Here is a 26,661-nt window from a genome sequence, read left to right on the forward strand (position 1 = left end):
AGGAGGAGGAGGAGGAGGAACTCTGGACCGCTCAGAAAGGGGAGCAGCTCCCGTTCACTGTTGTTACCGTGAAAAGTGAACCTGATGAAGAGAAACCTCGGTCCTCACTGCTGCATCAAATCAAAACGGAAGATATCGAAGAGACAGAACCTCCAACCAGCAGCTCAGCTAAAAAGATGAAAACGGAGACTGATGGAGGGGACTGTGGAGGACCAGAACCAGCCAGGAACCCAGATCCAAATGGTTGTTTACAACCAGATGCTTATGGTGAGGCTTCAGAGACTTCAGAGACTGAAATCAGTGATGATGATGATGATGATGATTGGCAGAAATCTGGACCTGAAAGTGAGGACAGTGACAAAGACTGGAAACAGACGACAGTAGTTGAATCAAAAATAAGTCAGGATGGAGGTTGCAACGCTGCCAAAAAGTCCTTCGTCTGCTCCGAGTGTGGTAACCGTTTTCTTAACAAACAGTATCTTAAGTCACACATGAGAGTTCACACAAGAGTGAAGCCGTTTGGCTGCGATGTTTGTGGCAAAAGATTCAATCGAAACACACATCTTAAGAGACACACAAGAGTCCACACAGGGGAGAAGCCGTTCTGCTGCGATTTCTGCGGCAAAAAATTCAGCGAGCGAGGAACCCTTTTGAGTCACACCAGAGTCCACACGGGTGAGAAACCTTTTGTCTGCGATGACTGCGGAAAAAGATTTAACACAAACACAAATCTTAAGGCACACGTAAGAGTCCACACGGGAGAGAAGCCGTTCGGCTGCGATGTTTGTGGTAAAAGATTCAAACAAAAAGCGAATCTCAAGACACACAGGAGAGTGCACACAGGTGAAAAACCGTTTGGCTGCGATGTTTGCGGAAAAAGATTCAGCGAGCGAGGAAGTCTTTCAAGTCACACCAGAGTCCACACTGGTGAGAAGCCTTTTGCCTGTAATGATTGTGGAAAAAGATTTAACACAAACACCAATCTTAAGGCACACATGAGGGTCCATACGGGGGAAAAGCCGTTTGGCTGCGATGTTTGTGGTAAAAGATTCAACCAGAATTCAACTCTTAAGAAACACAAGAGAATCCACACGGGAGAAAAACCTTTTGTGTGTGATACCTGCGGAAAAACCTTCAACAAAAAGTCAAATCTTGACACGCACAAGAGAGTCCACACAAGTGGAAAAAACCTTTGATTGTGAAGAATTGTTTTGCCAAAACACAATGCATCACATGATCACTTAATACAACTACTGAGAAGCGTTTGAGGAATGCTGCCAGAATCTAAATATATTTCCTCATCGTAGGATCTTCCACATCATCATCCCAATGAGCCTTTGAGCCTGTAGTTTAGGTGGGTGTTATATACATGCTGTGCAGAATATTACTGAAACATTATGTGGACTTAAACATCAAACAAACCCCTCTTAGTCTTGTCTTTTCACTCTGCAGAGCTCTACACAGCTCTTTGTGTAAATATCCCCATCCTTCTTATTTTGATGTGTTTGGGACGTTTTTGGACTCCAAGCTTCGTACAGAGTGTTTAGACACCAGCCAATGGCTGCGATGACTCCAAAAACAAAGCAATATTGTTTTCACACAATATTTCCCAGTTGGTAAACCTCCGAAAAGGTCATGTGGATGTGTTTAATGTTGTAAAGCGTAACGACTGTGAAGCAGTCAGTCATTTAGGATTTATTTCTCTTATTTACTGATTTGTTCTGGGACTGTCTGTCATACCGCCTCAAACAGAACACCGGTGTTGTGCTGCTTTTTATCGCAGCTGGGACTTACAAAAAGCCAGCGTCTGTCTCTTCGATGCTGAACATGTCAATGCAACATGGTGGCAGTTTTATTTATTTCCCTGCCAAATGTGTGATATGGATATTAAATACAGTTAACATTGTGCAAATAAAGATGGTTTTTCTCTTATCAGTGATTTGAGACCAAAATTACAGCTTGGAACGAAGTTGTCACCACCACTGTGGTCCGGAGCTCTCTGAGGAAGCTGAATAAGCTGGACCCTGTGCATGGATTCTTCCTCTGAACATCAGATAAGCACAAAAGAGGAGCCACTATGTGACTTAACCAACCCAACTAACTAAAAAAATAACCTGAAAAGACTTGATCCCTCTGAAGTCAACTTTATTCAAATGAAATCTAACATTTCACAATGAATATATCTGAAGAGCATTTAACCAAATTCAACTAGTTTTTTTTACATGTTATTTCATTTCATTCAGGAACCTTGATAAACATAAAGGATTATGTGACAGAAGCCTTCTTGGGGGGCTTCGATCAGCACCAGAAAACACCTGAAAGAAGGAAAATAAAACCTTTTTAATTTTGATCTGCATTTGAAGACATATTACCACTACATTTGTATCTTTTATGTTTTATGAGAATAACTCTTAGGTCATTAATAACGTAATTGCAGAAGCATCGACAGAAGGCAACTTGTAAGAAGATGTTTCACATGAATACTTTCGGCCTCTTGTCTCTATGGAAATGAAAGATATTCCACCATTCACAGTTTGTTCCGGACTTTATTTTCCACATGCTGTGCTTTTGTTTAGCTCAGGTGGCTGTGGCGCCATATTCCAGTATACTTCATAGCACTGTGCTCCATATAAAGAGGATAATTCAGAGTAAGTCATGAAAACTGAGAATTGAACCTTAACTAATTCATTTTTTTTGGATTGTGAACTTGATTTACAATTTAAAATGGTGAACTGTGATCTTGAACTAGTTAAACTAATAGAACTAGTTCCTGATATTAAGAGCACATTGTGATATTCTACATGCAATAACCAAGTGTACAAAATATATAAGCATGTAAAAACTTCTTTAAATTGCATCAGACAATTTATCCCTCTGATCATTTATCATTTCTTTGTGTGCATGAAATAATTTGTAATTATTTAAGCAGCATCCATGATAAGAGTTGATACCAACCTCAGTACTTCCTCTGTTATCTCCCTCAGCATTACACAAGATCAGCCTTTATCAAAAGAAAGGAGATGATTCCATCCCACAAGTGCTTCCAGCCAGAACTAACAGATCAAGGATGTGCGGATGTAGTGTGGATAAATACGAGGACAGTTTTTATTTTTCACTTTTGTGCCTTTTTCTTCCCTTTTTTTAATGATCAACCTTAAAGATAAAGCACTATTGTGTCGTATATGTTACAGCTTCTGAGTAACATTGTGATAAGATTCCATTAGATGACAAATCTAAAGCTCTTTCTGTTGCAAACCCACATCACATCCCAGCTGAGTAAGTGTTGTCAGATTCTCACTGCAGAGGGGTTGTCTTTTCCCAAGTGGTTATAAATTAGAATATTATACATATTATAAATATTGGGCATTGTTTTCTGGTTTGCCAGTCACCTGCTCTTTATGATTCTTCATCTCCTGCCTCAGTATATACTCTGCCTGAGTTAGTTTGTGCTTAGCCAGATGGTTGTCACACCACCTGTTTGTTCTAGTCCTGTTCAGTTATTTATGAATATGTTCTGTTGGACTTCATCTTCCTTTCAGTAAGTCATTAAAAGTTTGTTCCTCATCTTTCTGCCTTGAAGAACTTCCTGCACATGCGTCTGCTTCCTCCACCCACCACACCATAGCATGGTGTACAGGACTGTGCATGCAGCTGTACGCACAAAGGATCAGACTCTGCAGACAAGTTATAGATTTAAAGTGTCAAACTTAGAGAAATGAGTCTACTTGATCAGGAGGCTCTTTCCCTGTAATGCAAATTAAAAGTCAGTGTTTTTACACGTTTTATTATCTCTGAAACTGACCTGCTAAAGCAGAAATACTGTGATAAGAAAGGTGTTATGAATGTGACTTTTGAGGGCCAAGTTGTTGCTTTTTAACTTGTAAAAATGACAGTCTGGTCTTAAATCCCTTCTGAAACTGATAAATAAAGCAGGTGATTTACTGGTAATAGAAACAGTTGGTTTTTAAATTACATTTAGATTACAATTATTATTATAATTCAGCTCATTAAAATGATTATACAATTGAGGGGGGACTATAATGAGAGGGAGGGGTGTGTTCACATTTTCACTCCACGTTTTTAAGCAGTTGAGGAACCTTTTCGTCGCTCCGCTCTGTTGAAAGGGGAACAAAATAAAGGTGGGACTGACTAGCATCAAGCTAACTGTTGTGGTCCCTTTCCGACACTTATGCAGAGATTTCGCCGTCTCTACGGAACAGTTTCTGCTTCTGGTTAAACATTTAGTGTTGTGAGAAGTTTTAAAGGCAAACTGTGACAGATGGAGGATCATAGTAGCTGAAGAAGAAGCGGAACCAAAGCTGGAAAAGCTGGAAAGAAAACAAGGAGAAACGTTGGTGTGGCCTTTCCCAGCTGGAAATCACTGATGAGGGACAGATGTTTTCAGAGAGACGCTGAAGTTGTCATTTTTCAGCTGGACAGGTAATTTAACCCACCAATGGAAATGTAACTAGCTGTTTGGTAGCGTTAGTTAGAACATGAAACGTAAGAACATAAAACATTTTTCTGACTGTTGGCAGGGTTTTAAGTTAATACTTCAGCTCTAAAACTAGAATTTCTGTTAGTAGTTTTTTTTTTTAGCTCCAAAAGCTCCGGGGCTGTTAGCACAAAGCATGATTTGATGGTTCATGGAGTTCACCGGAGATCCAGCTCTGGATTTTAATCACATCTGTGATCTTAATCACATTTTAACTACTGATTTTATCTGATTTGATCTATTGTTCTTATTTCTTTCTTTTTTGTTTAAAATTTAAATCATGCTTTTTTATTTCTACTGTTTTAATGTCTCTGTAAAGCACTTTGAATCACCTTGTTGTTGAATTGTGCTGTACAGATAAACTTGCCTTGCCTTGCCTAGAAACTGCTGTTTCATTGTTTGAAACTCAACACAGTGGGACAGAAACCTGCAGCACACATGTAGCACTTATTTTCTTGATGTCTCTGTTTGTTTCTCCAGCTGTGTCTCATAACATCGACTCCCATGAAGAGAAAACCTTTCCGAGTCACAGCCCCAGCAGAGTCTGCATCGATGCTTCCAGTGGAACAGACAGATGAGGCATCACAGGGAAATAACTGCTGTGGTGTTTTTCTTTCTGAACTCATGTTCACTGTTGTGTCTCCATGTGTGTGATGTGCAGAACATGCTGTGGTTATTCTGTACGGAGATGAACACCTGAATGTCTCTGCAGAAGACAGAAATTCAGAGGCTTGAACAAAGGTAACATTTCAGCTGTCAGAACTCCACTGCTCCTCATTTCCTCTGGTTCTCATTTTGTTTTTTAATGAATAACTGACGTAATGGTTGACATTTCAGAGTTACAAACAAGGATTTTGAAGAGGAGAATCACAGGTGGAGCAGGGATGCCTCGAAGGAGGAGCCTCCAACCAGATGACCCCAGAGGACCCAGTTTGGTGCCCCCTGTACCTGCAGCATCCACATCAGAACTGGAGCAGACACAAGACAGCAAAGATCTCAGTAAGTGACTCACATTTAGTTTTTTTATTGAAGAATATTAACTCGCACTGTAACTTGTATTTTGAGGCTCTTTTAATTTTAGGAAAAAAAGTCAAAATCTAAATCATTTTAATGAACATTGAGAATGAGTCTTTTGCAGTGAAATACAAAGTGTTTAAAAACTGCTGAGTTGGTTTTATATATTGTCTAAAGACGTTCTTATATCCTGTTGAACTAAACTTGCCACAGTCATACAGTCGCTCTGCTTACCTGTTAACGATTTTAATGCATCTGAAGTTGAATCTCAGTGTCCTGCATCCTCAAATTATTATATAGCCTAACCACAGATGGACACTTCTGAGTTCCCTTTTCATTTGGTGCTTTCAAATACCTGAGAACTGTCCTCTGTGTTTTTTCAGTATCATCACTGCCTCAGTGACCCACCTCAGTGGTTCTGTATGTTGCAAGCCTCGCTGATATGGTGCAACGGCATCCTTAATCTTTGCTAGTTTAAATGTTTGAAGTTGTGCTGCAACTTCAATAAGACGTGATTGAGCTTGTAAAATAAGTCCGTATTGATTACATTTTGTTGTAATTTGGCGCTAAATAAATAAACTGAATTGAATTGATTAGAATAGAAGTACTTTATTCATCCCAGCTCGGTAATTACTTTGCAGTTGCAGCATACAGATAGGTTATAAATAAAATGAAATAGTATATAAAAATGCTATAAAATGTAAAAATGCCATAAAATATAAATGCAACTTAAAAGCAGTACTAGCAGAGATTCAGTTCGGAATGTATATAAATATGTATATATGTATATGTAAAATATATACAGCAAAATGTGCAACAAATGCAGTTGTGCGAAATTGAAATGACCATAATGACCATAATTGGTGCAGAACAATGATTAACTGTTATTATGCAGAGTGATGGCATGTGGCAGGAAAGATTTCCTGTATCTGTCCCTTCGACAGCGGAGCTGAAGCAGACTATGTGAGAAGGTGCTCCGCTGTCTGTCCACTGTGTGGTGGAGAGGGTGCTGTTTGTTGTCCATCATAGATAACAGCTTCTTCAGTGTCCTCCTCTCCACCACGGTTTCCAGGGACTCTAGCCTTTGTCCTAGTTTGTCCTGTTCTTATAAACATTCTCATTTCCTGATTTGTGAAAATGAGCTTCCAACTTTGTAACATTTTGCCCTTATATTTATATCTATGTTTCAGTGTTACCTGCAGATGTTAAGCAGGTGTTGGTGATTAAAGAAGAGGTTCCCTGGAGCTCCAGTCTGGACCAGCAGGACCCAGAACTCCTCCACATAAAGGAGGAAGAGGAGGAGCTCTGGACCGGTCAGAAAGGGGAGCAGCTCCCGTTCACTGTTGTTACCGTGAAGAACGAAGATGATGAAGAGAAACCTCGGTCCTCACATATTCATCAAATCAGAACTGAAGACAACAGAGAGACGGAGCCTCCAATCAGCAGCGCAGCTAAAAAGATGCAAACAGCAGCTGATGGAGGTAACAGTGAAGGAGCTCAATCAGCCAGCAACCCAGATACAAACCGTAATTTACAACCAGATACTGATGAACAAGAGTTTTGTGAGACTGAAGTCAGTATTGGTGATGATGATAGTGATTGGTCAGATTCTGGACCTGAAACTGAAGCCAGTGACACAGAACGGAAACAGACAATGGTACCTGAGTCGGGTCTAAATCATGATGGAGGCTGTAACACTGCCAGAAAGTCCTTCAGCTGCTCTGAGTGTAGTAAACAGTTTCTCTCCAAACAGTCTCTGAAGACGCACATGAGGGTCCACATTGGAGAGCAACCGTTTGCCTGCATCTATTGTGGAAAAAGATTTAATCATAATTCACATCTTAAGACACACATGAGAGTCCACACAGGAGAGAAGCCGTTTGGCTGCGATGTTTGTGGTAAAAGATTTAGTGAGCGAGGAAGTCTTTCAAGTCACATGAGAGTCCACACTGGTGAGAAACCTTTTGCGTGTGATGTTTGTGGTAAAACATTTAGCGAGCGAGGAAGTCTTTCAAGTCACTTGAGAGTCCACACAGGAGAGAAGCCTTTTGTCTGTGATCATTGTGGTAAAAGATTTAACCAAAACGCAAATCTTAAGACACACATGAGAGGCCACACGGGTGAGAAACCATTCAGCTGTGATGTTTGTGGTACGAGTTTTAACCGAAAAGCACATCTTACAACGCACATGAGAGTTCACACTGGAGAGAAACCATTTGGCTGCGATGTTTGTGGTAAAAGATTTAACAGAAAAGCACATCTTACCACACACATGAGAGGCCACACGGGTGACAAACCATTTGGCTGTGATGTTTGTGGTAAAAGATACAGTGAGCGAGCAACTCTTTCATGTCACATGAGAGTCCATACCGGTGAGAAACCTTTTGCCTGTGATATTTGCGGAAAAAGATTTAATTATAAGTCACACTTTAAGAACCACCTAAGAGTCCACACAGGAGAGAAATCATTTGGCTGTGATGATTGCGGAACAGATTTAAGTAAAACACAAGCCCTGGGGGGCTGTGAGGTGTAGCTCTGCGAAACAGAATCCTCCTACAGAATAATCTTAGTATTTATGAATATATTAAACCTAGAATTGTAAGGATTAATGGATACAAACTGGAATCCACATTTAACATTAAAGATTTCATTATATCCACAAGCTGACCCCTTGATAAAATATGTAATAAACCATTCAATGGCTCGATTCTACCATTAATATCTGGTATAAGGTTTTGTTCCAGATGCTGACCAGCAAAGCAAGACTTGAGCTTCAATGTCAGAGTAAATCAAGTGGGTAGAGCCCTAATTCCATTTTAAGTAGCATGTTAGCTAGCCCCCCTGCCTCAGACCCTGCTCAGTTGTAGAGGTGAAAGCGGCGTATACCCATCTGTCATCGCTTATGTGTTAAATACAAAATGTGTGACAGCTAACTCTGATTTGGTTTAAAATGCAACATCAAATTTAAGGTCTGGAAGTTCATTGGTTTTCGTAAAAAAAAAAGGAGAGAACACCGGACAACAGTCTGTTGAGCATTGATGAAGTTCTGGTGAAGCACGGCACAGCTGAACACTCGCCTGGTTAGATGTCATGGTGAATACGTGGAGACTGATGAAAGCAGCACAGGCAGCTGTGGCACCGACATTAAAGACCTTTTCCAACCACAGCTTAGAAACTACTCAGTGAAGTCGAAGCTAGTTACAAAATTAAACAAAAACTATCAGTTACATTTTTCCTGTGCTTTGAGGTTACAAAAATAATGATTCTTTGGTCTCAATATATTTAGTTATTTATTATTTCCTACAGCTATAAGGAAATCCTCCTCACTGTGAATATCTTCTTACAGTTCTTTGTTGGTACCATTATAAAATGGAATGTAGCAGCGCCAAAATCGAGCAATAAACTGAATATTTAAAAAACTGAAGTGTACAGCTGGCATATCTCTTTAGGTTTTCCACTGATGAGACGAGAAATACGTATATAAATATTCTACACAAAGCTAGAAATTCAATTTTTTGCATCGCTATGGACTTTAGTGTTGAAGGATTAATGGGAGTTCATGGCTTCTGTGTTCACATGTGCAGACAAATAAAGACTAATGACCTGGTCCGATGCATGCCACCCTTTGGCTTATCTGTGCTGCTTCCTGTTCATGGACATGCAATCAGACCTTATTGTAGTGGTGTGGATGATGCCAATTCTACTGTAAAGTCTTGCATAAAGAAGGCATTCATGTTGTTTTTCTTCCATTTTAGTCAGGTGTGTTCTCCCAACTCTTTGGGCAGTCGGTCTGGTGGACCTTCGCAGACTGAGGATGAAATATTTGTTGCACAGACCTTACAGTTAAGGAACCGAAGAGTAAATTCTTCATTCCTTAACACTTCCTTTTGCCTGTCTCATCTATCATAGAAGGGTAGATAGACTTATTGGGATATATGTAATAAAAAATATCTCTTTCTCACCTATTTTACAAATGTATAGATTTACAGAGCTATGGCCAAATTTGGCCTCTTTTATACAGCAAAGGCACCCATGCCTGCAGAAACTTAACAGATTGTGGGGAATAGCAGGTCCCTCCTGACAAGCAGTCAGCTGAATATCGAGGAAAAGTCACTTCAGTCTCCTGCAGGGTTATCTAAGAATCATTTGGCCAACTTCCTGTACATCTTGAGTCTCCCTATTTAATTATATTTTATATCGATATAGGTAGGTGTGTATATATGAATATGTGTAAACATCTGAATAAAAGGTCTTGAAGGTATGCCACCCCGCAAATTCCCTAAAAAACTACATAGACTCATACCAATTTAATCACTCTTTTTCATCCCAGTACACAGGTTAGTCAAGTCAGAGATGCATCTCTGTTCTGTTATTTCCCCTGATTCTTCTGTGCCGTGTTTGACACATTTTGAGGTTTCACCTTTTGGTTAAAAGCTGTGTGACACCTGTCAGTAGCTGTTAGTACTACACAAACATACCTGTCAGTTAAAATCACTTATACATTTTCATATAATTTCATGTTGGAGCACAATGGTACTGTGTTTAGAATTTGTAGAACCACCGAGCACTCACTAGATGGCAGCAAAAGACCACAAATTAAACTGAGGTTTAGGGTTGAGGAAGTGATGGGCACCAATTTCCTTTAAAAACTGTTTTCTATTAATCAAAGTTCAGTTTTGACACATCAAATGTAATGGCTGCTAAGTTTAATGCCAACTTATTCAAGATGAAATTGCATTTATGTCTCATGTTTATAATTTATTGTATTAAATCATAAAATTAATTTAGCTAAATATTTACCTGAATTGGTAAACTGGCTATTTTTTCCAGCCAAATGCTGGTATGGTATGTTTGTTTGTTTGTTTGTTTATTTTGTTAAACGGTGTCATAAACCAAAAAGGTGCCCAGCCCGCATGGGCTTACAAGACACACCATAAGTAATAAAAAGCAATAGCCAAAAGAACATCTCCATAATTGCTAATCCAACATATGCGGTCCTCAGTAGACAACAACCCAACTCAAACATAAAGCGCGCCCCTGCGCTGCTGCTAAGCTTCCAACACATATTGGGCTAAATAAAACACTTTTTCGCTAAACAAATATGTTAGTCTGCACTCATCGGACATAGAAAACAAATCATGACATTCCAAGGTCAATTTAAGGAAGAGCTTAAATCTAAATACATGGTAAAAAGGACAGTAAAACACAAAATGCATCTCATTTTCCACCTCATTTAAGTCACACAGGTGACACTTTCTGTTCTCCTCTGGGATTGCATGAAAACGTCCAGTTTCAACCCCCAGAGGCAAGATGCCACTTCACTTCTCAATTGGGCACAAACAGACCTCTGCGCTCTGGTACGGTTCAGGGTGACATAATGCTCTGGTTGGTAGACAGACTTTATCAAACAATACATTCTCAGTTTAGGTTCGTACAGAATTTCTTCTGCCCAATTTTGTTCATAATTTTCAAATAATGTTATCTTAATTTGTTTAACAATACAGGATCATTTATTTCTATATATGTATTGGAGACCTACTTCATGAAATATTCTGGAAAGTTCCTTTGTCCAACGACTATTTTTTTTAAAGTTCCACAAAAAAATTTGCTTGACAAGTCTGTTGTCAGACATGTTGATGAGTCTATTCCACAGTCGCACCATGTCACCCTTAATCCGCACTTCGCATGGCTCCCATCCCATATCACCACATGTATGTATGTGCATGTATGTGTGTGTGTACCCCTGGACTTTCTCACCAACAGGCCTCAAGTGGTGAGAATTGGGGACAGCACATCGTCCACACTGATCCTGAGCACAGGCACACCGCAGGGATGTGTGCTCAGCCCGGCCCTTTTCACACACGACTGTTCTGCTATTCACTCAACAAACATGGTTTTGAAGTTTGCAGGTGACACCACCGTAGTGGGTCTCATATCGGACAACGATGAGACTCACTACAGAGAGGAGATCCAGCACCACCATGTGTGTGTTTGTATGTATGTATATATGTATGTAGTCCATTATACAAAATACTGTTACTACGTTTAAAGAGTCAGTTTCATTATCATTTTCTTTGTAATGTGCCGATTGTTGAAATTTGCTTAAGCAAGTCTGAATAAAGACAATTAAATATTCTCTTATGTATTTATTTCCTACACAAATGTCAGTCTGCAGAATGAGAACCAAAGGAAATGTAACTTCATTTATATGCTGAGCAAGGTAAGTCTTACAAACCAGAGACTTGAGTGTTAGCATGAGATGTTTTACTTACAGCGTTCTCTGTTGAGCTGAAATGATCACCAACAGTTTCACACTTTCCCCTTTTTTGGTCATTTACTGACCAACAAAATATGTCAGACACGTTAATTAAGATTCAGAATGTGTCAGCACAAGCATGTCAAGAGAAAGCAAATGGCTGTTTTAATGAGACACATGCATCCCTGAGGCTCGGAGCAAGCCAGAGGAGTGAATATAACTTTATTTACACAGAACAGCCATCATCTGAGTCTGAATGAGAGTGTGTGGGAGAAGGGATCAACAAAGGAAATTAACTAGTTAAAAGCAGATATAGAAGGATATTGCAGACAGGAACAACCACAGATAGAGGTTGGGAGGAATATCCAAAAGAAACACCAGGCCCAACATGAGGTTAAAATCAATATATACATATACACACATATGTATGTATATATATAAAAAAATAAATATATATACATATATGTTCAACAAAAAGAAATCTGTCAAATGAAATCATAAATGAGAAGATATGATCAATCAAAGCTGAAAAATAGATTTAAAAAATATATATTTATTCATATATAACTATGATCATATTTTATTATTTTTCACATACATATATATATGTGTGTGTGTGTGTGTGTGTATACATGTAAACATGCATGTATCTATGTGTTTTTCTATGTATATGTGCCAAAAATATCCCTTTTGAAGTCAACATTGTGTAATAAACCACTTTATTCACTCACTTTCTCCTCTCTGTTTGTCTGTAAACTAACCATAACAATATGTATTCAGTTGTGTACAGTATATACATGTGTATGCAGACATACAAAAAACATGCTGTACTGCTACAGTCCTCCTTACTTTAATTTAGAATCACAAAACAACTTAAAATGAGTGGTTTTGGACTGAGGAAGCTGGATAATCAGGGTTGCTGCTACAACTCCACTGTGACAGTCATAGATCTGCGTGTTATCTGACACCTTCCTCTTCTTCACCTCTGCAGCTCTTTTCTCTCATCTCTGTCCTCATGGTCCCCTCTTCTCTCTTCAGTCCAGCTAATAAAAATAATGCAATCACATGCCAACCAGAATTTCATTAAACCTCTTTCTGATGTGACGCCAGATCATCCAAACATATTTATCAGTTCATTTTATGTATTCAGAGACAGTTTCATCATAAGTCTAATAATCATTATTTATGCTAATTTCCGCTGTTTGCAAAAACAGTATATTAAGCTATTCTATCATTTTACTTATGTTTTATGTATTTTACTTGATGCCTTTTAATTAATTTCTTCTGTACAGCACTTTATTTCACATTGGTTGTTTTTCAAATGCTTTGTAAATAAAGTTGGATTGTATTGGATTATTCTACACAAACTTGTTTTATTTGGGTATTTTCTAAGTGATTTAGAGTTTAAGTAAGGGCAACAGAACTTATTTTTATTGGTTTTTGAAGATGTTTCACCTCATATCCAAATGGCGTCTTCTAACTAGTTGGTGGGCAGTTTTAGCTTATAAGAGACGTTTCAGATGCAAGGTGAAACATCCTTACACCATAAAAAACTAAAAAATATTGTCCTTCAGACCAAAACTGGACTTTTAAAATTCCTGTTAAGAAATGAAAATCCAACTGAAAATTTAGCTATTTAAAGCCAGACCTACACACCCAGATAATGAATCACTCTGTATGTATACACTCGACTAAAAACTGGCCTAAGCGTTCCAAACCTGCTCCAAAGTTCCATCTTTTTTTAAAAGCAGTTAAGGGTAAATGTACATTAATACAACTGAATTCTCAATAAAACTGCTCTCATTCACATATTTTTCTGTTACATTTGTCAAACGGCTAAAAGCGTCAGAAACTATGACTGAAAAATCAGCCCATAAAGACTCACTTAAAGCATTTCCAGACTGTCGCTCTGCTCTAATAAAACCCTGATTATATAACCACAGCCTCATCCGTCAAAATCCCCATTAAAGTAACTAAAGACAACAGAATATTTTATTAGTAGTCTTTACAATACTACAAAACTTTAGTCAGTAACTTAATTCCCCTAGGTATGCTACTTGATATACAGATACTAAAAATCCACAACTGTCTTACTTATAGTTTCTCTATTCCCTGGACCATCCTCCTTTCACAAGGGTCGTTTTAAGACTTATAAATGTAAATATCAATATCTCTGTAAGGAAGACAAGTAAAAGTAATTCTTAACACAAATTTACAAAACAAAAATATGTAGGTCAGTTAACAGGACATTGACGGAAATACTCTCCAACCTGAGAGTAAATGAAAGAATGTCCAAATGTCAGTTTTTTTTTTTCCCCCCACTGAGCATGCTTGCCAAAAGGCACCGATACATTCCCATATCATCAGAGCCTGAGGCTTTGACTTGTTACTGAACAGTCTGGATTCCCCTTTTGGTCTTTGGTCCAGCACGCACAGCTGAATGCACTGACTACAAAACACACATTTCCACTGTGTGATGGTCCATATCAGATGCCTCAGAACCCAACTGATAACTGTTGTTGAATTTTTAATGTTAAGCACTTTTAAGATTGGTGTGTTGGCAAAATTATCACCAACCATCACCACAGGTAAATTGTTCCATTTGTTGTCTTGAGATGCTTCTTTGCTTTAAATACATGACCTCAATCATTGCAGACATTTGGTTTCTCACCTGTGTGGACTCGCTTGTGTCGCTGAAGAATGGAGATTTGGTTAAATCTTTTACCACAATCATCACAGCTAAATGGTTTCTCACCTGTGTGGATTCTCTGGTGTACCTTAAGATGTGAAATTTGGTTAAATCTTTTACCACAATCATCACAGCCAAATGGTTTCTCACCTGTGTGGATTCTCTGGTGTACCTTAAGATGTGAAATTTGGTTAAATCTTTTACCACAATCATCACAGCCAAATGGTTTGTCTCCTGAGTGAACCCTCATGTGTGATGTAAGAGATTGCTTATGAACAAACTGTTTCTTCATTGAGTGGATTCTCTTGTGTGTCTTAAGATTGGACATTTGGTTAAATCTTTTACCGCACAAATCACAGATAAATGGTTTTTTACCCATGTGGATTCTCTTATGCGTCTTAAGATTTGAAATTTGGTTAAATTGTTTACCACAATCATCACAGCCAAATGGTTTTTCTTTAGTGTGGACTACAACATGCATCTTGAGATTTGATTTTCGGTTAAATCTTTTTCCACAGTCATCACAGGCAAAAGGTTTCTCACCAGTGTGAACTCTCATGTGGCTTGAAAGAGCTCCACGCACGCTAAACCTTTTACCACAAACATCACAGTGAAATGGTTTTTCTCCTGTGTGGATTCTCATGTGTATCTTAAGATTTCCATTTAGTTTAAATGTTTTTCCACAAACATCACAGCCAAATTTGATCTCACTTGTGTGGACTCTCATGTGTTCATCTTTTCCTCTCATGTGGATTCTCATATGTACCCTAAGACATGCATTTTCCTTAAAACCTTTCCCACAATCACTGCAGACAAAAGGTTTTTCACCAGTGTGGACTCGCATGTGACTTGTATAAGTCCTTTGCACACTAAATCTTTTACCACAAATATCACAGCCAAATGGTTTCTCCCCTGTGTGGAGTCTCATGTGTGTTTTTAAATTTGTGTTCCGGTTAAATCTTTTACCACAATCATCACAGCCAAATGGTTTTTCTCCTGTGTGGAGTCTCATGTGTGTCTTTAAATTTGTGTTTCGGTTAAATCTTTTTCCACACGCATCGCATGCAAAAGGCTTCTTTCCAGTGTGGACTCTCATGTGGCTGAAAAGATTTTCCCGCTGACTAAATCTTTTATCACAAAGATCACAGTGAAACGGTTTCTCTCCTGTGTGGACTTTCATGTGCCTCTTCAGAGAGTGCTTGATGACAAACTGCTTACCACAGTCAGAGCAGCTGAAAGTTTTTTTGGCAATATTACAACCTGCATTATCATTTACACTTGGTTTAGGTTTAGGTTCCAACCAACCATTGTCACCGTCTTCACTTTCAGGTCTAGAACCTGAAGATTTCTGCCAATAATCATCATCACTGACTTCAGTATCAGTAGAGACAGAATCCATATCGTCAGCATTTTGGTGTAAATGACCATGTGGATCTGGGTTTCTGGCTGGTTCTGGTCCTCCACAGTCCTCTCCATCAGTTTCTGTTTTCATCTGTTCAGCTGAGCTGCTGGTTGGAGGTTCTGTCTCTCTGTTGTCTTCAGTTTTGACTTGATGAAGCTGTGAGGACCGAGGTTTCTGTTCATCTTCATTCTTCACAGTGACAGCAGTCAATGAGAACTTGTTGATATTAGTCTCTTTCCCATTAAAATGCTCCTCCTCCTGACTGGTCCAGAGTTCTTCCTCTTCCTCTTTTATGAGAGGGGACAGTGGGTTCTGCTGGTCCAGAGCGGGTAGCTCTTCTTTAATCACCAACAGCTTTGGCACATCTGCAGATATGAATGACATACACTTACACATTAAAGACAAATAGTCATTTTATTTAAAATATTACAAGCTGGTGGCCCACTTCTACAGAAACACACACAGGAACTGTAGCTCACCAGGTTGAGCTGTTTTCCTTTAATCTGAGGTTCGCTCGTTTGATCCCCAACTTCCTTTCCTTTGATAAGACACTGAACCCTACATATGATCCAAGGCACTAGCTCCACCAGAACTGAATGAAATGGTTTCAAGTAGATCATCTATGTATATGAATATTTTCCTTTGACTGATAGGGGAAATATATGAATTATTAAACATATTGAAAGGTCCATTGTTTGTTATAATAATAATAATAATAATAATAATAATAATAATAATAATAATAATAACAATGAGAAAAAGAAAGTATTCATTGTAAAGCACTTTATGCTTTATACAGTAATAAAGTGCTTTACAAGAAAAGCAAAGGTGAGTTGGGCCAGATGGACGTTCATAAATACATAACAATAAAAATCATAAAATAAAATGTGATATGTATAACAGACATTGCCCAAAGGCTCTCTCAAAGAGGAGTATTTTAAGGAGGGATTTGAAGGTAATAACAGACTTGGTGTGCCTGATATCTGTGGGCAAAGAGTTCCATATTTAGTCACGAGTTATGATCTGGAAATAGTAAGCAGGGCAGTATCCACAGATGTAAATGATAGCGAGGGAACATACCAGGTCAATAAGTATTAAGACGTATTTAGTGGGAAAGCTTCAACGCTTTGAAGGTGAGCAGGAAGACTTTAAAATTAATACCAAATATAACAAGGAGCCAGTGCAGTGATATGAGCATAAGAAACTAAGAGCTGAGTCCTTAAATGAAGCTGAGATCCACGGTATTAAAGGCAACACTTAAACTAAAACCGAGCAGTTTCCTCTGTCTTTACCAAGCAGTAAGTCATTGGTCACCTTAATCAGTTCTGTCTCTATAGTATTCATTGATTCTACTCTGGTTTTAGAGCAGCTCATCATACAAAGATTTGGGCTGTAGCGATACACTAATCTCACGATAAGATACACAATATTAAGCCAGCGATTCAATACGATTCGATATGATTCAATACACTTACATCATCTTCTGCAAGATTTTAAAGGGACAGTGTGATTTGACATGAATCGTCGCTGATTGGACTGGTGGTCCATCCTGTGAACCAGAAGGATAACACCACATGGACCTGCTTGTTTTACTTGCTAAATACCATTTACACAAATCCAAATTCTCTAATCACAAACCATCTTTTTTCATTTTTGAAAAGGAGCTCAAACAATACATTAGAACAATCAAACACTCTATAAACAGAAAAGCCATCAAAACCACTGAGCTATGCACTTTATATAACATTTTTATTGATCTAATTCATCACTGTTTTGTATAATGTGACCCCCCCCCCCCCCCCCCCCCGGCATTGCATTGTATTATGTTAATGTTCTGTGTTTTCACTAATTGTAACGTCTGACTTTTCAATAAAGTTTGCTTAAAAGATTAAATTAAATTTAAATTCAGTAGCCGTGGCTGAAAAATCAATACTTTATCGGGACACAAAATATCGATATATATTGCAGTATCTATAAAATCGCTCAGCCCTAATAAAGATGCTGATGCAGCATGCTAAGATGAGCCAGAGTTAAGTTAGCAACCAATACCCATTCTGCTAAAAATAAGCAGAGTTGGCCAATAGCCAGCTTCTATCCAACTAAAAGTAAGAAGCAACTATGAAAGCTTATGTCAGTGTTGTCCCCAGTAAAGATAGGATGAAGCAACAGGTAGAGTAAGCTACAATTAATCTACGGGTGCTTTCACAGCAACTGACTGGGGGACTCGTAAACAAGTATTATAAGGAACTCTGTTAGTACGCATACATACATGTTAATCAAAATAATTCAATCTATGCTACAGTGTAAATTAATATACAACAAAACAGACAAACAGATGTGAGTCCCTTACTGAGATCTTTGCTGTCTTGTGTCTGCTCCAGTTCTGATGTGGATGGTGCAGGTATGGGGGGCACCAAGCCGAGTCCTCTGGGGTCATCTGGTTGGAGGCTCCTTCTTCGAGGCATCTTGTTTGGAACTCAGATGTATCTGTAGATTTGTTCAGATTTCAGGGTGTATATGCTGTATCTTCTGCTGTTTTTCTAGCACATCTGTCTGAAAATGCAAATACAGAAATGTCAAATATCAAGTCGGTTATTCATTAAAACCAATGACAACCTTTTATGAACATTTAAATAACCACTTTCATATAAGTGTAGAAAAAAAATAACTATAATAATATATATATATGTATATATATAATAATAATAATAATCCCCAACACACAAAACAAGGGCTGCAAAACCTGTCAGTTCATGTACTGTAAATGGTGAATAAGCTCCAATAAACCTTGAAATGAGCTAAACTGCTCTGTTTACAAAAATGAGGACAGGAGACGAAGATAATAATTAGCTTTATCCACATATATATATATAAGAAACGAAGGGTAAACAAATACTAACGGTGAAATAAATCTAGTTTCAACATCAATTGTGCAACATGTGTTTACAGCTTCTTATAGTTCCTCCTGCAAGAATATAATAAGATGTTAACTGTGTCTACATTGAATAGGAATTCAAAATGAGTATTCAAATATATAGTTATACATAGACCACTGTAATACTAAATAATGTTCACTAAGTTAATGTCATTTGTTTTCCAGTCAAAAAGCTCCTTCACTGCGTTCTTTATTTATCAGTAGATCTAAATATCTCACTCTGAAGAAAGTTACTACATTCTCTTTTTTTTTTTTTTTTTTAATATTACATTGAAATAACTCACAGGTATGATGAAAATGTTACAAATCAGTATAGTACAAATTAATGTACTATACTAAGCTGATATGAGCTGAAATTGAGAGAATAAAAGCCTACACAAGGCAACTGTAAAATTAGTATTTTTCCCTGTGGAGGACTCAGGTTTATTCCTTTTTCCTGAAACTTTAGCATCTTTTTGAAGGTGTTTTTCTCAAAGGTTTGGAGGTTAAGTCCTGAGTCAAATTCAGGCTCAGATCAAGACTTTGTTTTCCCAACAATCTGCAGCCGGTTTTATTGGTACTCATGCTGTATTAGGCGTGTTTTAAAGGTACCTGTAGTCTGCCCTATACTTACACCATGTCTGTTTAAGGGCTCTTACGCACCAAGCAGATGTTGTGTCACCAGCAACACCTGTGACCATCTACCTTTTTCGTGTATAACACACCTCTGGCTCAGTCGGACCACGCCGTGGCTTTTTTCAGACGATTCGTCATGTTAAATCACTGCTGGCTCGATCAGTGAGAGAAATCCCTCTGAATGGCTGTTGATTGTAGTGAATTAAGTCTTCAGTATGATAATGTAACTGATACTTATCGATGCACGAAGATTAAATCATTAAAGGGATAGTTCGCCTCTTTTGACATGAAGCTGTATGACATCCCATATCAGCAACATCATTTATGAATATCTTCTTACCCCCTGCTGCGTCCTGTGAGCAGAGTTCCAGCCTCGTTTTGGTGTTGATGAAGGTATAGACCAGGAGCCCAGAGGGGTCAGCCTAGCTGGGAAGGTTACCAATTTTTATGGGTACTATGATGTCTGGTATGGTCCACAGATAGAGGAACGGCACGTCTGCCGGGTTCCCTCTGGTGGGTGTGGCAAGGGGGGGTATAAAACTGGCACCCAAAAAATGGGCTAGGTTAGCTGGTGAGGTTACCACTTGAAACCTGTTGCAAATTGTTTGTCATGGGCCCCTGATTGAGGAATGGCCACTGCCAGACATTTTTGTTGGTGGGCGGGGCTTGCCAGACATCATTAACTGAATCTCAGATGGTGCACTTGTGCACTTCGGGCACTATGTTTTAGTGCGTAATTAATATGCCATACGCACTAAAACATGAACACTTCAGTGCATAAGTGCACCTTTTGAGATTCAGAGTAGGTCTCAAGATGTAACCTGCACTTAATATGGAGTGTTGGCAACATACAAGGACTGGAGCAAATCCAAGCACTTGTTCAAAAGTAATGGGCCAAACATAAAGTCGCTCGTGTTAAAAGTCGGTCGTCTTAAAAGCCTTGCCATGCGAAATCAAATCTTTTCATGTACCAATCATAGAGCATTACCACACAAAATTTGGTGAAGATCCGTCCACTCTTTCAAAAGTTATAGCATTTACTCGAAATATCTGTGGTAGTTGCCAGCAAAAAACATAAAATCTTAATTGCGCGCTGAATAATGTCCTGAAATTTCAATCAACATAAGTCCATGTCACTTTGTCTACCGAGTCAATTACTAATAGTATTTTCGACAACTAACACCTTGAGTGTTACTTTTTTTTTTTTTCTAACACAACGTAAGGGATAAAGGAGCTGATCCTTGCCACATGTACAGTAATATCCCATCATCTGAAGGCTTCAGATCACCGTCCTCATTTTCCAGATTTTTCACATTTTTTAAAATCTCAAATTTCTGTGTTCATTCAATCAATGGGAACGGACTGTTATTTGGATCAAGCAGAAGACTACACAGAAGGTTGGTTCAAACATTTTCTATTATCATGTAATATTATTATTCATGAATTTTCCAATTTCTTTATAAATGTAGCCCTATCAGTATTTGCTCCTCCTTGTTGAGTTCACTATTTGCATATGCATGTATGTACGTACGTACGTACTGTATGTGTGTACATATATCTGTATATCTGAAGGTTGCAAAATCACTGCCTGCAAACCCATTCTTCCAGATATAGGCTTAGGATCTTAGAAACTCATTCAGTTGAGAATTCTGAATATTTAATTGATAGACCTAAGAATTATTTAAGCTTATAGGCCTTCCACAATGAATTCTGGTGGTGACTTGATCATAATCTATCTTGCTTCAGTGCGCTGATATGTACTGAGATGGATGGAGAATTTAACAGCAAAATAACATTTCATTGGTGTGTTCATTTGTCAAGACGTACTTTGAGTGATGTAACTACAAACTCCCTAGTGGTCACGAGGGCAGGGGTACTCCACTACTGGAAATGTCAGAGAACCATAATTGACAACAGGATTCAACTGGTAACCCCACCAGTTGATCTTTCCCATTTTCAACCCATTGTAATTGATGTCTGGTGACCCCCGTCCACCAACAAAAATGTATGGAAGTGGCCATTCCTCAATCAGGGGATCAGGGGACAAACAATTGTTAACAGGTTTCAATCAGTAACCCCACCAGTTCATCTAGCCCATTTTTGGGGGTGTCATCATACAGGGACGTCTGCCGGGGGTTACCCACCACTAAAAATGTCTGGCAGTGGTCATTTCTCTATCAGGGGACTATGATGAGCAATTTACAACAAGTTTCAAGTGGTAACCTCACCAGCTAACCTAGCCCATTTTTTGGGTGCCAGTTTTACACCCCCCCTTGCCACACCCACCAGAGGGAACCCGGCAGACGTGCCGTTCCTCTATCTGGGGACCATGCCAGACATCATAGTACCCATAAAAATTGGTAACCTTCCCAGCTAGGCTGACCCCTCTGGGCTCCTGGTCTAGTAGTCCGGCTAGCTGGCTGGGGTTTAAAAAATAAAGCGTTTTGCTTCTCAGGACAATATGCGCTCAAAAGAGTAATACATTTGCATCACAAAACCGTTCTCCAGGAAAAAGTCAGACCTCACAATCTCTTGGCCCTATTTTCTCTCCCTTCATATCAATGCGTTCAGCCACCTAGCGATAGCCGCGCCTGTTACGGTGTTTGCTGCTCGGTCTGCTCGGTCTACACAGCAGGCAATGATACGAAGGGAGAGAAAATAGGGCCAAGCGATTGCGAGGTCTGACTTTTTCTGGAGAATGATTTTGTGATGCAAATGTATTACTCTGTTGAACGCATTTTGTTTTGAGAAGCAAAACGCTTTATTTTCGGGACCCTAGCAAACTAGCCGGACTACCTTCATCAACACCAAAACGAGGCTGGAACTCTGCTCACAGGACGCAGCAGGGGGTAAGAAAATGTTCATAAATGATGTTGCTGATATGGGATGTCATACAGCTTCATGTCAAAAGGGGCGAACTATCCCTTTAATAAAAGCCTACATGAACAAAACAATCCATACGTAGTTTTAGTTTGAACTGAAACTCATGTTTTAAAGTCTAAACACATTCAAACAGTCTATAACTGAACTAGAACCATGCTGGATAATAAAAACTGAACTAATAACCACCTCACTTTATACAAACTTTTTTTTTTTTCATGTTTTTTAACTTGAATGCATTTATACCAACCTGGAACTGTAACTCTGTGGATGTCACTAAACCAGAGTAAATTACATACGACACACTGCAGTCTACAGAAGTGACCTAGACTGTTGTGAACCAGGCTAAGTAATGTGGTTTTCTAACTGGAGCTGGTGTAAAGCGGATTATATGACCAAAAAAAAAAAAGGTGGTGTTCTGGTGATAATTTCAGTTTGGTTCTGCATCTTCCCTGTTTGGCCGTAGTGCACTGATGAGAGGTGCAGACAAGGTAGAGATGACCGGTTGATTTGGGCTGGTGGAGGGAGGGCTGGATGTCCAATAAGGAATATGGTCTCACACACACACACACACACACACACACACACACAAGGACATCAAGCAAGTAAAAGGCAAAAATGGTGAAATGAAACCACATTATGCAAAAGGGAAGAAGAAAAGTGATATATAGAGATGTGTGTGTGTGTGGGGGGAGGGGGGGGGGGTGTCACAGATGATTTCAGCATCAGATTATTAGAAAATGATGCAGTAAAATAACTTTAAAATCACCACAGAGGTAGCTGGGGAGCAGACGTTCGTCTTTTCGTGATTTAAAGTGCGCCCGTATTACAGAAATTATGGCAAATGCAGGACGTCCATGATACGGAGCGTGCAAATATTTTACTCAACTGTCAAATCCTTTTGATCCATAATTTCTGACAAAGGTTGATACACTTTAAATCAGGACCATCCTGACTGTTCACTCACTCAGTATCAAACATATTCACTGTATCATTTTGGAGAAATTCAGCCTCAAAGTTCATTATTTTGAAGTGAAAAAGGCATTATGCACGATATTTATGCTACTGTAAAATCCCTTTGATCCATAATTTCTGACAAAGGCGTGTACACTTGAACTCAGGAACATTTCGACTGTTCACTCACTCAGTATCAAACATGTCTGATCTGAAGTTCTTTTGCCTACCGATGTGGAACACACTTATTGAGTACAGGAGCCTGGTGGATGACTTTGTGAAGTGGTGCAGACACAACCACCTCCAACTGAACACCACTAAAACCAAAGAGATGGTGGTGGATTTCAGGAGGTCCCGGCCTCCTCTGTCACCAGTCCTCATTGAGGGGGTCAGTGTGGAGGTGGTCAACACCTACAAATACTTAGGAGTTCACATGGAAAACAAACTATAAGAAGGGTCAGAGCCGGCTCTACTTCCGGAGGAGGTTGAGGTCCTTCAAATCAATAATGGACGCGGGGCGACTGGACAGGCTGGTGAGAAAGGCAGGAGCTGTCGAAGGCACTGAGCTGGACAGCCTCATCACAGTGGCGGAGAGAAGGACACTGAGCAGGCTGCTGACCATCCTGGACAATGTTCACCACCCACTGCACAGAACTTTGGACAGTCAGAGGAGTATTTTCAGTGACAGACTCCGGTCACTGGCATGCTCATCAGACAGGCTGAGGAAGTCCTTTGTCCCCAGGGCCATTCAGCTGTTCAACGCCACACGCAAGGACAGGAGATGAGAGATGGACTTCACTGTGTGAACCATCCAACACACCCTCCTCTACTTGCTATATTAGCCATTTGCACAGACTATCTTAATGCACTCTCTCATTTGCACTGCTCACACTTTATCACACACACACACTTTGTTTTTGCACTATCTGCACATTCAGCACAAGCATCCCACTCCTCTTCTTGTACAGTTTTTGTTCATTCCTTGTTTTGTGTATGTGAACTGTGATCTGTGATGTTAGTATGCTGTGTTGTGTGTGGTTGTGTGTTGTGTTGCACTAGTGTTGTATTTTGTATTCTGTTTTGTATTCTGATTTGTAATCAGTGTATTTTGTATTCTGTGTCTGTCTGTATAAGCTACTGGATCCTTAAATTTCCCTCGGGATTAATAAAGTATCTATCTATCTATCTGTTGTAAGTCGCTTTGGATAAAAGCGTCTGCAAAATGACCGTAATGTAATGTAATGTAATATTCACTGTATTATAATTAAAAATATATATATATATATAAATAAATACATAAATATTAAATGAATACATAAATATTGGGTATACTACTAAATGTAAAGATTTACATTTACAATAAAAAAAATGTACTAAGCGAGTCAATCAGTCAAAGTTTCTGTCATGACTTTGAATTTCGCATTCTTCAGAAATAGAACAAAATTATTTTAGAAGTATCAAAATAATTAAACTGCAGTGACAGTGTTTGATATGGAATCAGTTCTTGCAAACCTGGCTGATGTAATGCGCATAATACCCTTTCACATCAAAATAATGAACTTTGAGGTTGAATTTCTCCAAAATGATACAGTGAATATGTTTGATACTGAGTGAGTGAACTGTCAGGTTGTTCCTGAGCTCAAGTGTACACGCCTTTGTCAGAAATTATGGATCAAAGGGATTTTACAGTTGAGTAAAATATTTGCATGCTACGTATCATGGACTTCCTGCATTTGCCATAAATTCTGTAATACGGGTGCACTTTAAATCAGGAAAACACGAACGTCTGCTCACTTGACCGCAGTGTGCATTGGGCTCACACGCTTTTACCGAATGACGCGATGTGGACGGGCACTCGATTATCAAGCGTAGATAGCGCGACCGCGCCTCTCTGAAGTTAACTAACGCAATCAAACAGCTAGTTACATTTGCATTGGTGGGTTAAATTACCTGTCCAGCAGAAAACAGACAACTTCCGCGTCTCTCTGATAGCATCTGTCCCTCATCAGTGATTTCCAGCTGGGAAAGGCTACACCAATGTGTCTGTTTTCTTCGTCTTTTCCGGCTTTGGTTCCGCTTCTTTTTCAGCTACTATGATCCTCCATCTGTCACAGTTTGGCTTTAAAACTTCTCACAACACTAAATGTTTAACCAGAAGCAGAAACTGTTCCGTTGAGACGGGGAAAACTGCTGAAAGCTCGACACAAATCTTCCGCAGCTGGCTGCTGTATAGCTGGTCCGACCCTATTTTTGTTCCCCGTTCACTTCCGCTCCATACAAATGACAACATAGACATCATATAGAATATAGTGTTCTATATGATGTCTATGAATGACAAAAGGAGCGCGCACTCACTGAAAACTCTTTCCCGACATTATGTGTTCGTGCTGCGGGGTTATTGGAAGGAAAGCACGAAGACCTAAAACATTTTTTTCGGCGATTTGTCCAAATACAGTTTAATCGAACTTCCTGCTTCCTGCAACCGTCCAAAAACATGCAGGTTGGATTTAGTGGCGACTCTAAATTGTCCCTCGGAGTGAGTGTGAGCGTGTGTGGTTGTTTGTCTCTGTGTGGCCCTGTGATGGAGGGGCGGCCTGTCCATGGTGTGCCCCGCCTCTCGCTCAATGACAGCTGAGACAGGCTCCAGACCCCCGCTTCCCTGAGTTGGATTTAAGCGGGTATAGAAAATGGATGGATGGATAGAAGTTACCATATGCTGCCACAAGGTGGCAGTCATGGATAGGTAATACATTCACATTTAGTTGTGTGGCCAGGAGAGCAGCCAGACAATGACGGGACCTCATACTTATTTCTAAAATTCGCTTTAATTTGATAAATAAAGTTTTTGATCTGGTTAAATAAGTGCTCTGCTTCTTCAGTGAGAAGTTAGATGAGTACAAGTTGTTATGAAAAAAGGTTAATTTTGCATTTTCTTCCTTGTGATTTATGTTTTTTAATATATTTCTTTTCCTGGCAAAGTTTTCCTTAACTACAGAAGTATAAATCATTTCTCTCTCCTTCCTCAGCTCACTTAGCTGTGGACCTAATATCGAACCCTTTTGCCTTTCTAATTTTAATATCCTTTAATTTGGTCCTTTATTTCTGCCATCACCAGTAATGATAGTTCTACTGCACCATAGGCAGATCTCTGTTGTTATATTGGCCTCTTCAAGCTTGGCTGAGTGCTTCCATTGCTTGCTTAAAGAGATGGAAAAGTTTCTTATTCTAGAATACCCTAATGTGGTATTTCATCTGTTATTCTACCCTTATCAAATAGATTTATCTTATTAATGCTTCACTAGGAGGGAAACTTAGTCATATTCAAATGGTCTATTAAGACCTATTACCACTGTATCAACCTTAATATTTCCTCTCAGATGAAAGTCTTTTAAAGATTTGTTATCATTCATTATATCAACCG

General features: G+C 39.1%; 2 protein-coding genes across 4 annotated transcripts; one reads left to right on the top strand and one right to left on the bottom strand.

The window, feature by feature from the left end:
* The first annotated feature begins 1 nt into the window (after position 1).
* Positions 2–10,190, top strand: LOC142373597 (uncharacterized). 3 transcript variants are annotated; one of them, XM_075456926.1, is made up of 4 exons: positions 4,152–4,440; positions 4,976–5,236; positions 5,333–5,494; positions 6,700–10,190. In XM_075456926.1, exons 3-4 carry the CDS (start codon positions 5,380–5,382, stop codon positions 8,040–8,042), a joined length of 1,458 nt encoding a protein of 485 aa, XP_075313041.1. In that variant the 5' UTR covers positions 4,152–4,440; positions 4,976–5,236; positions 5,333–5,379; the 3' UTR covers positions 8,043–10,190. The 3 variants fall into 3 exon arrangements, with proteins under 3 accessions (XP_075313043.1, XP_075313042.1, XP_075313041.1); XM_075456928.1 differs by lacking the exons at positions 4,152–4,440; positions 4,976–5,236; positions 5,333–5,494 and adding an exon at positions 2–1,179 and having other exon boundaries at positions 7,378–10,181; XM_075456927.1 differs by lacking the exons at positions 4,152–4,440; positions 4,976–5,236; positions 5,333–5,494; positions 6,700–10,190 and adding exons at positions 2–2,648; positions 2,985–3,599.
* A 2,224-nt stretch (positions 10,191–12,414) lies between these two features.
* Positions 12,415–25,791, bottom strand: LOC142373579 (uncharacterized). Its single transcript, XM_075456900.1, has 3 exons — positions 25,191–25,791; positions 18,207–18,409; positions 12,415–16,221 (listed from the first exon to the last, which is right to left on the bottom strand). Exons 2-3 carry the CDS (start codon positions 18,319–18,321, stop codon positions 14,408–14,410), a joined length of 1,929 nt encoding a protein of 642 aa, XP_075313015.1. The 5' UTR covers positions 18,322–18,409; positions 25,191–25,791; the 3' UTR covers positions 12,415–14,407.
* Between the last annotated feature and the right edge of the window lie 870 nt (positions 25,792–26,661).

Source organism: Odontesthes bonariensis, chromosome 23 (assembly GCF_027942865.1).
Source record: "Odontesthes bonariensis isolate fOdoBon6 chromosome 23, fOdoBon6.hap1, whole genome shotgun sequence".
NCBI lineage: Eukaryota > Metazoa > Chordata > Actinopteri > Atheriniformes > Atherinopsidae > Odontesthes > Odontesthes bonariensis.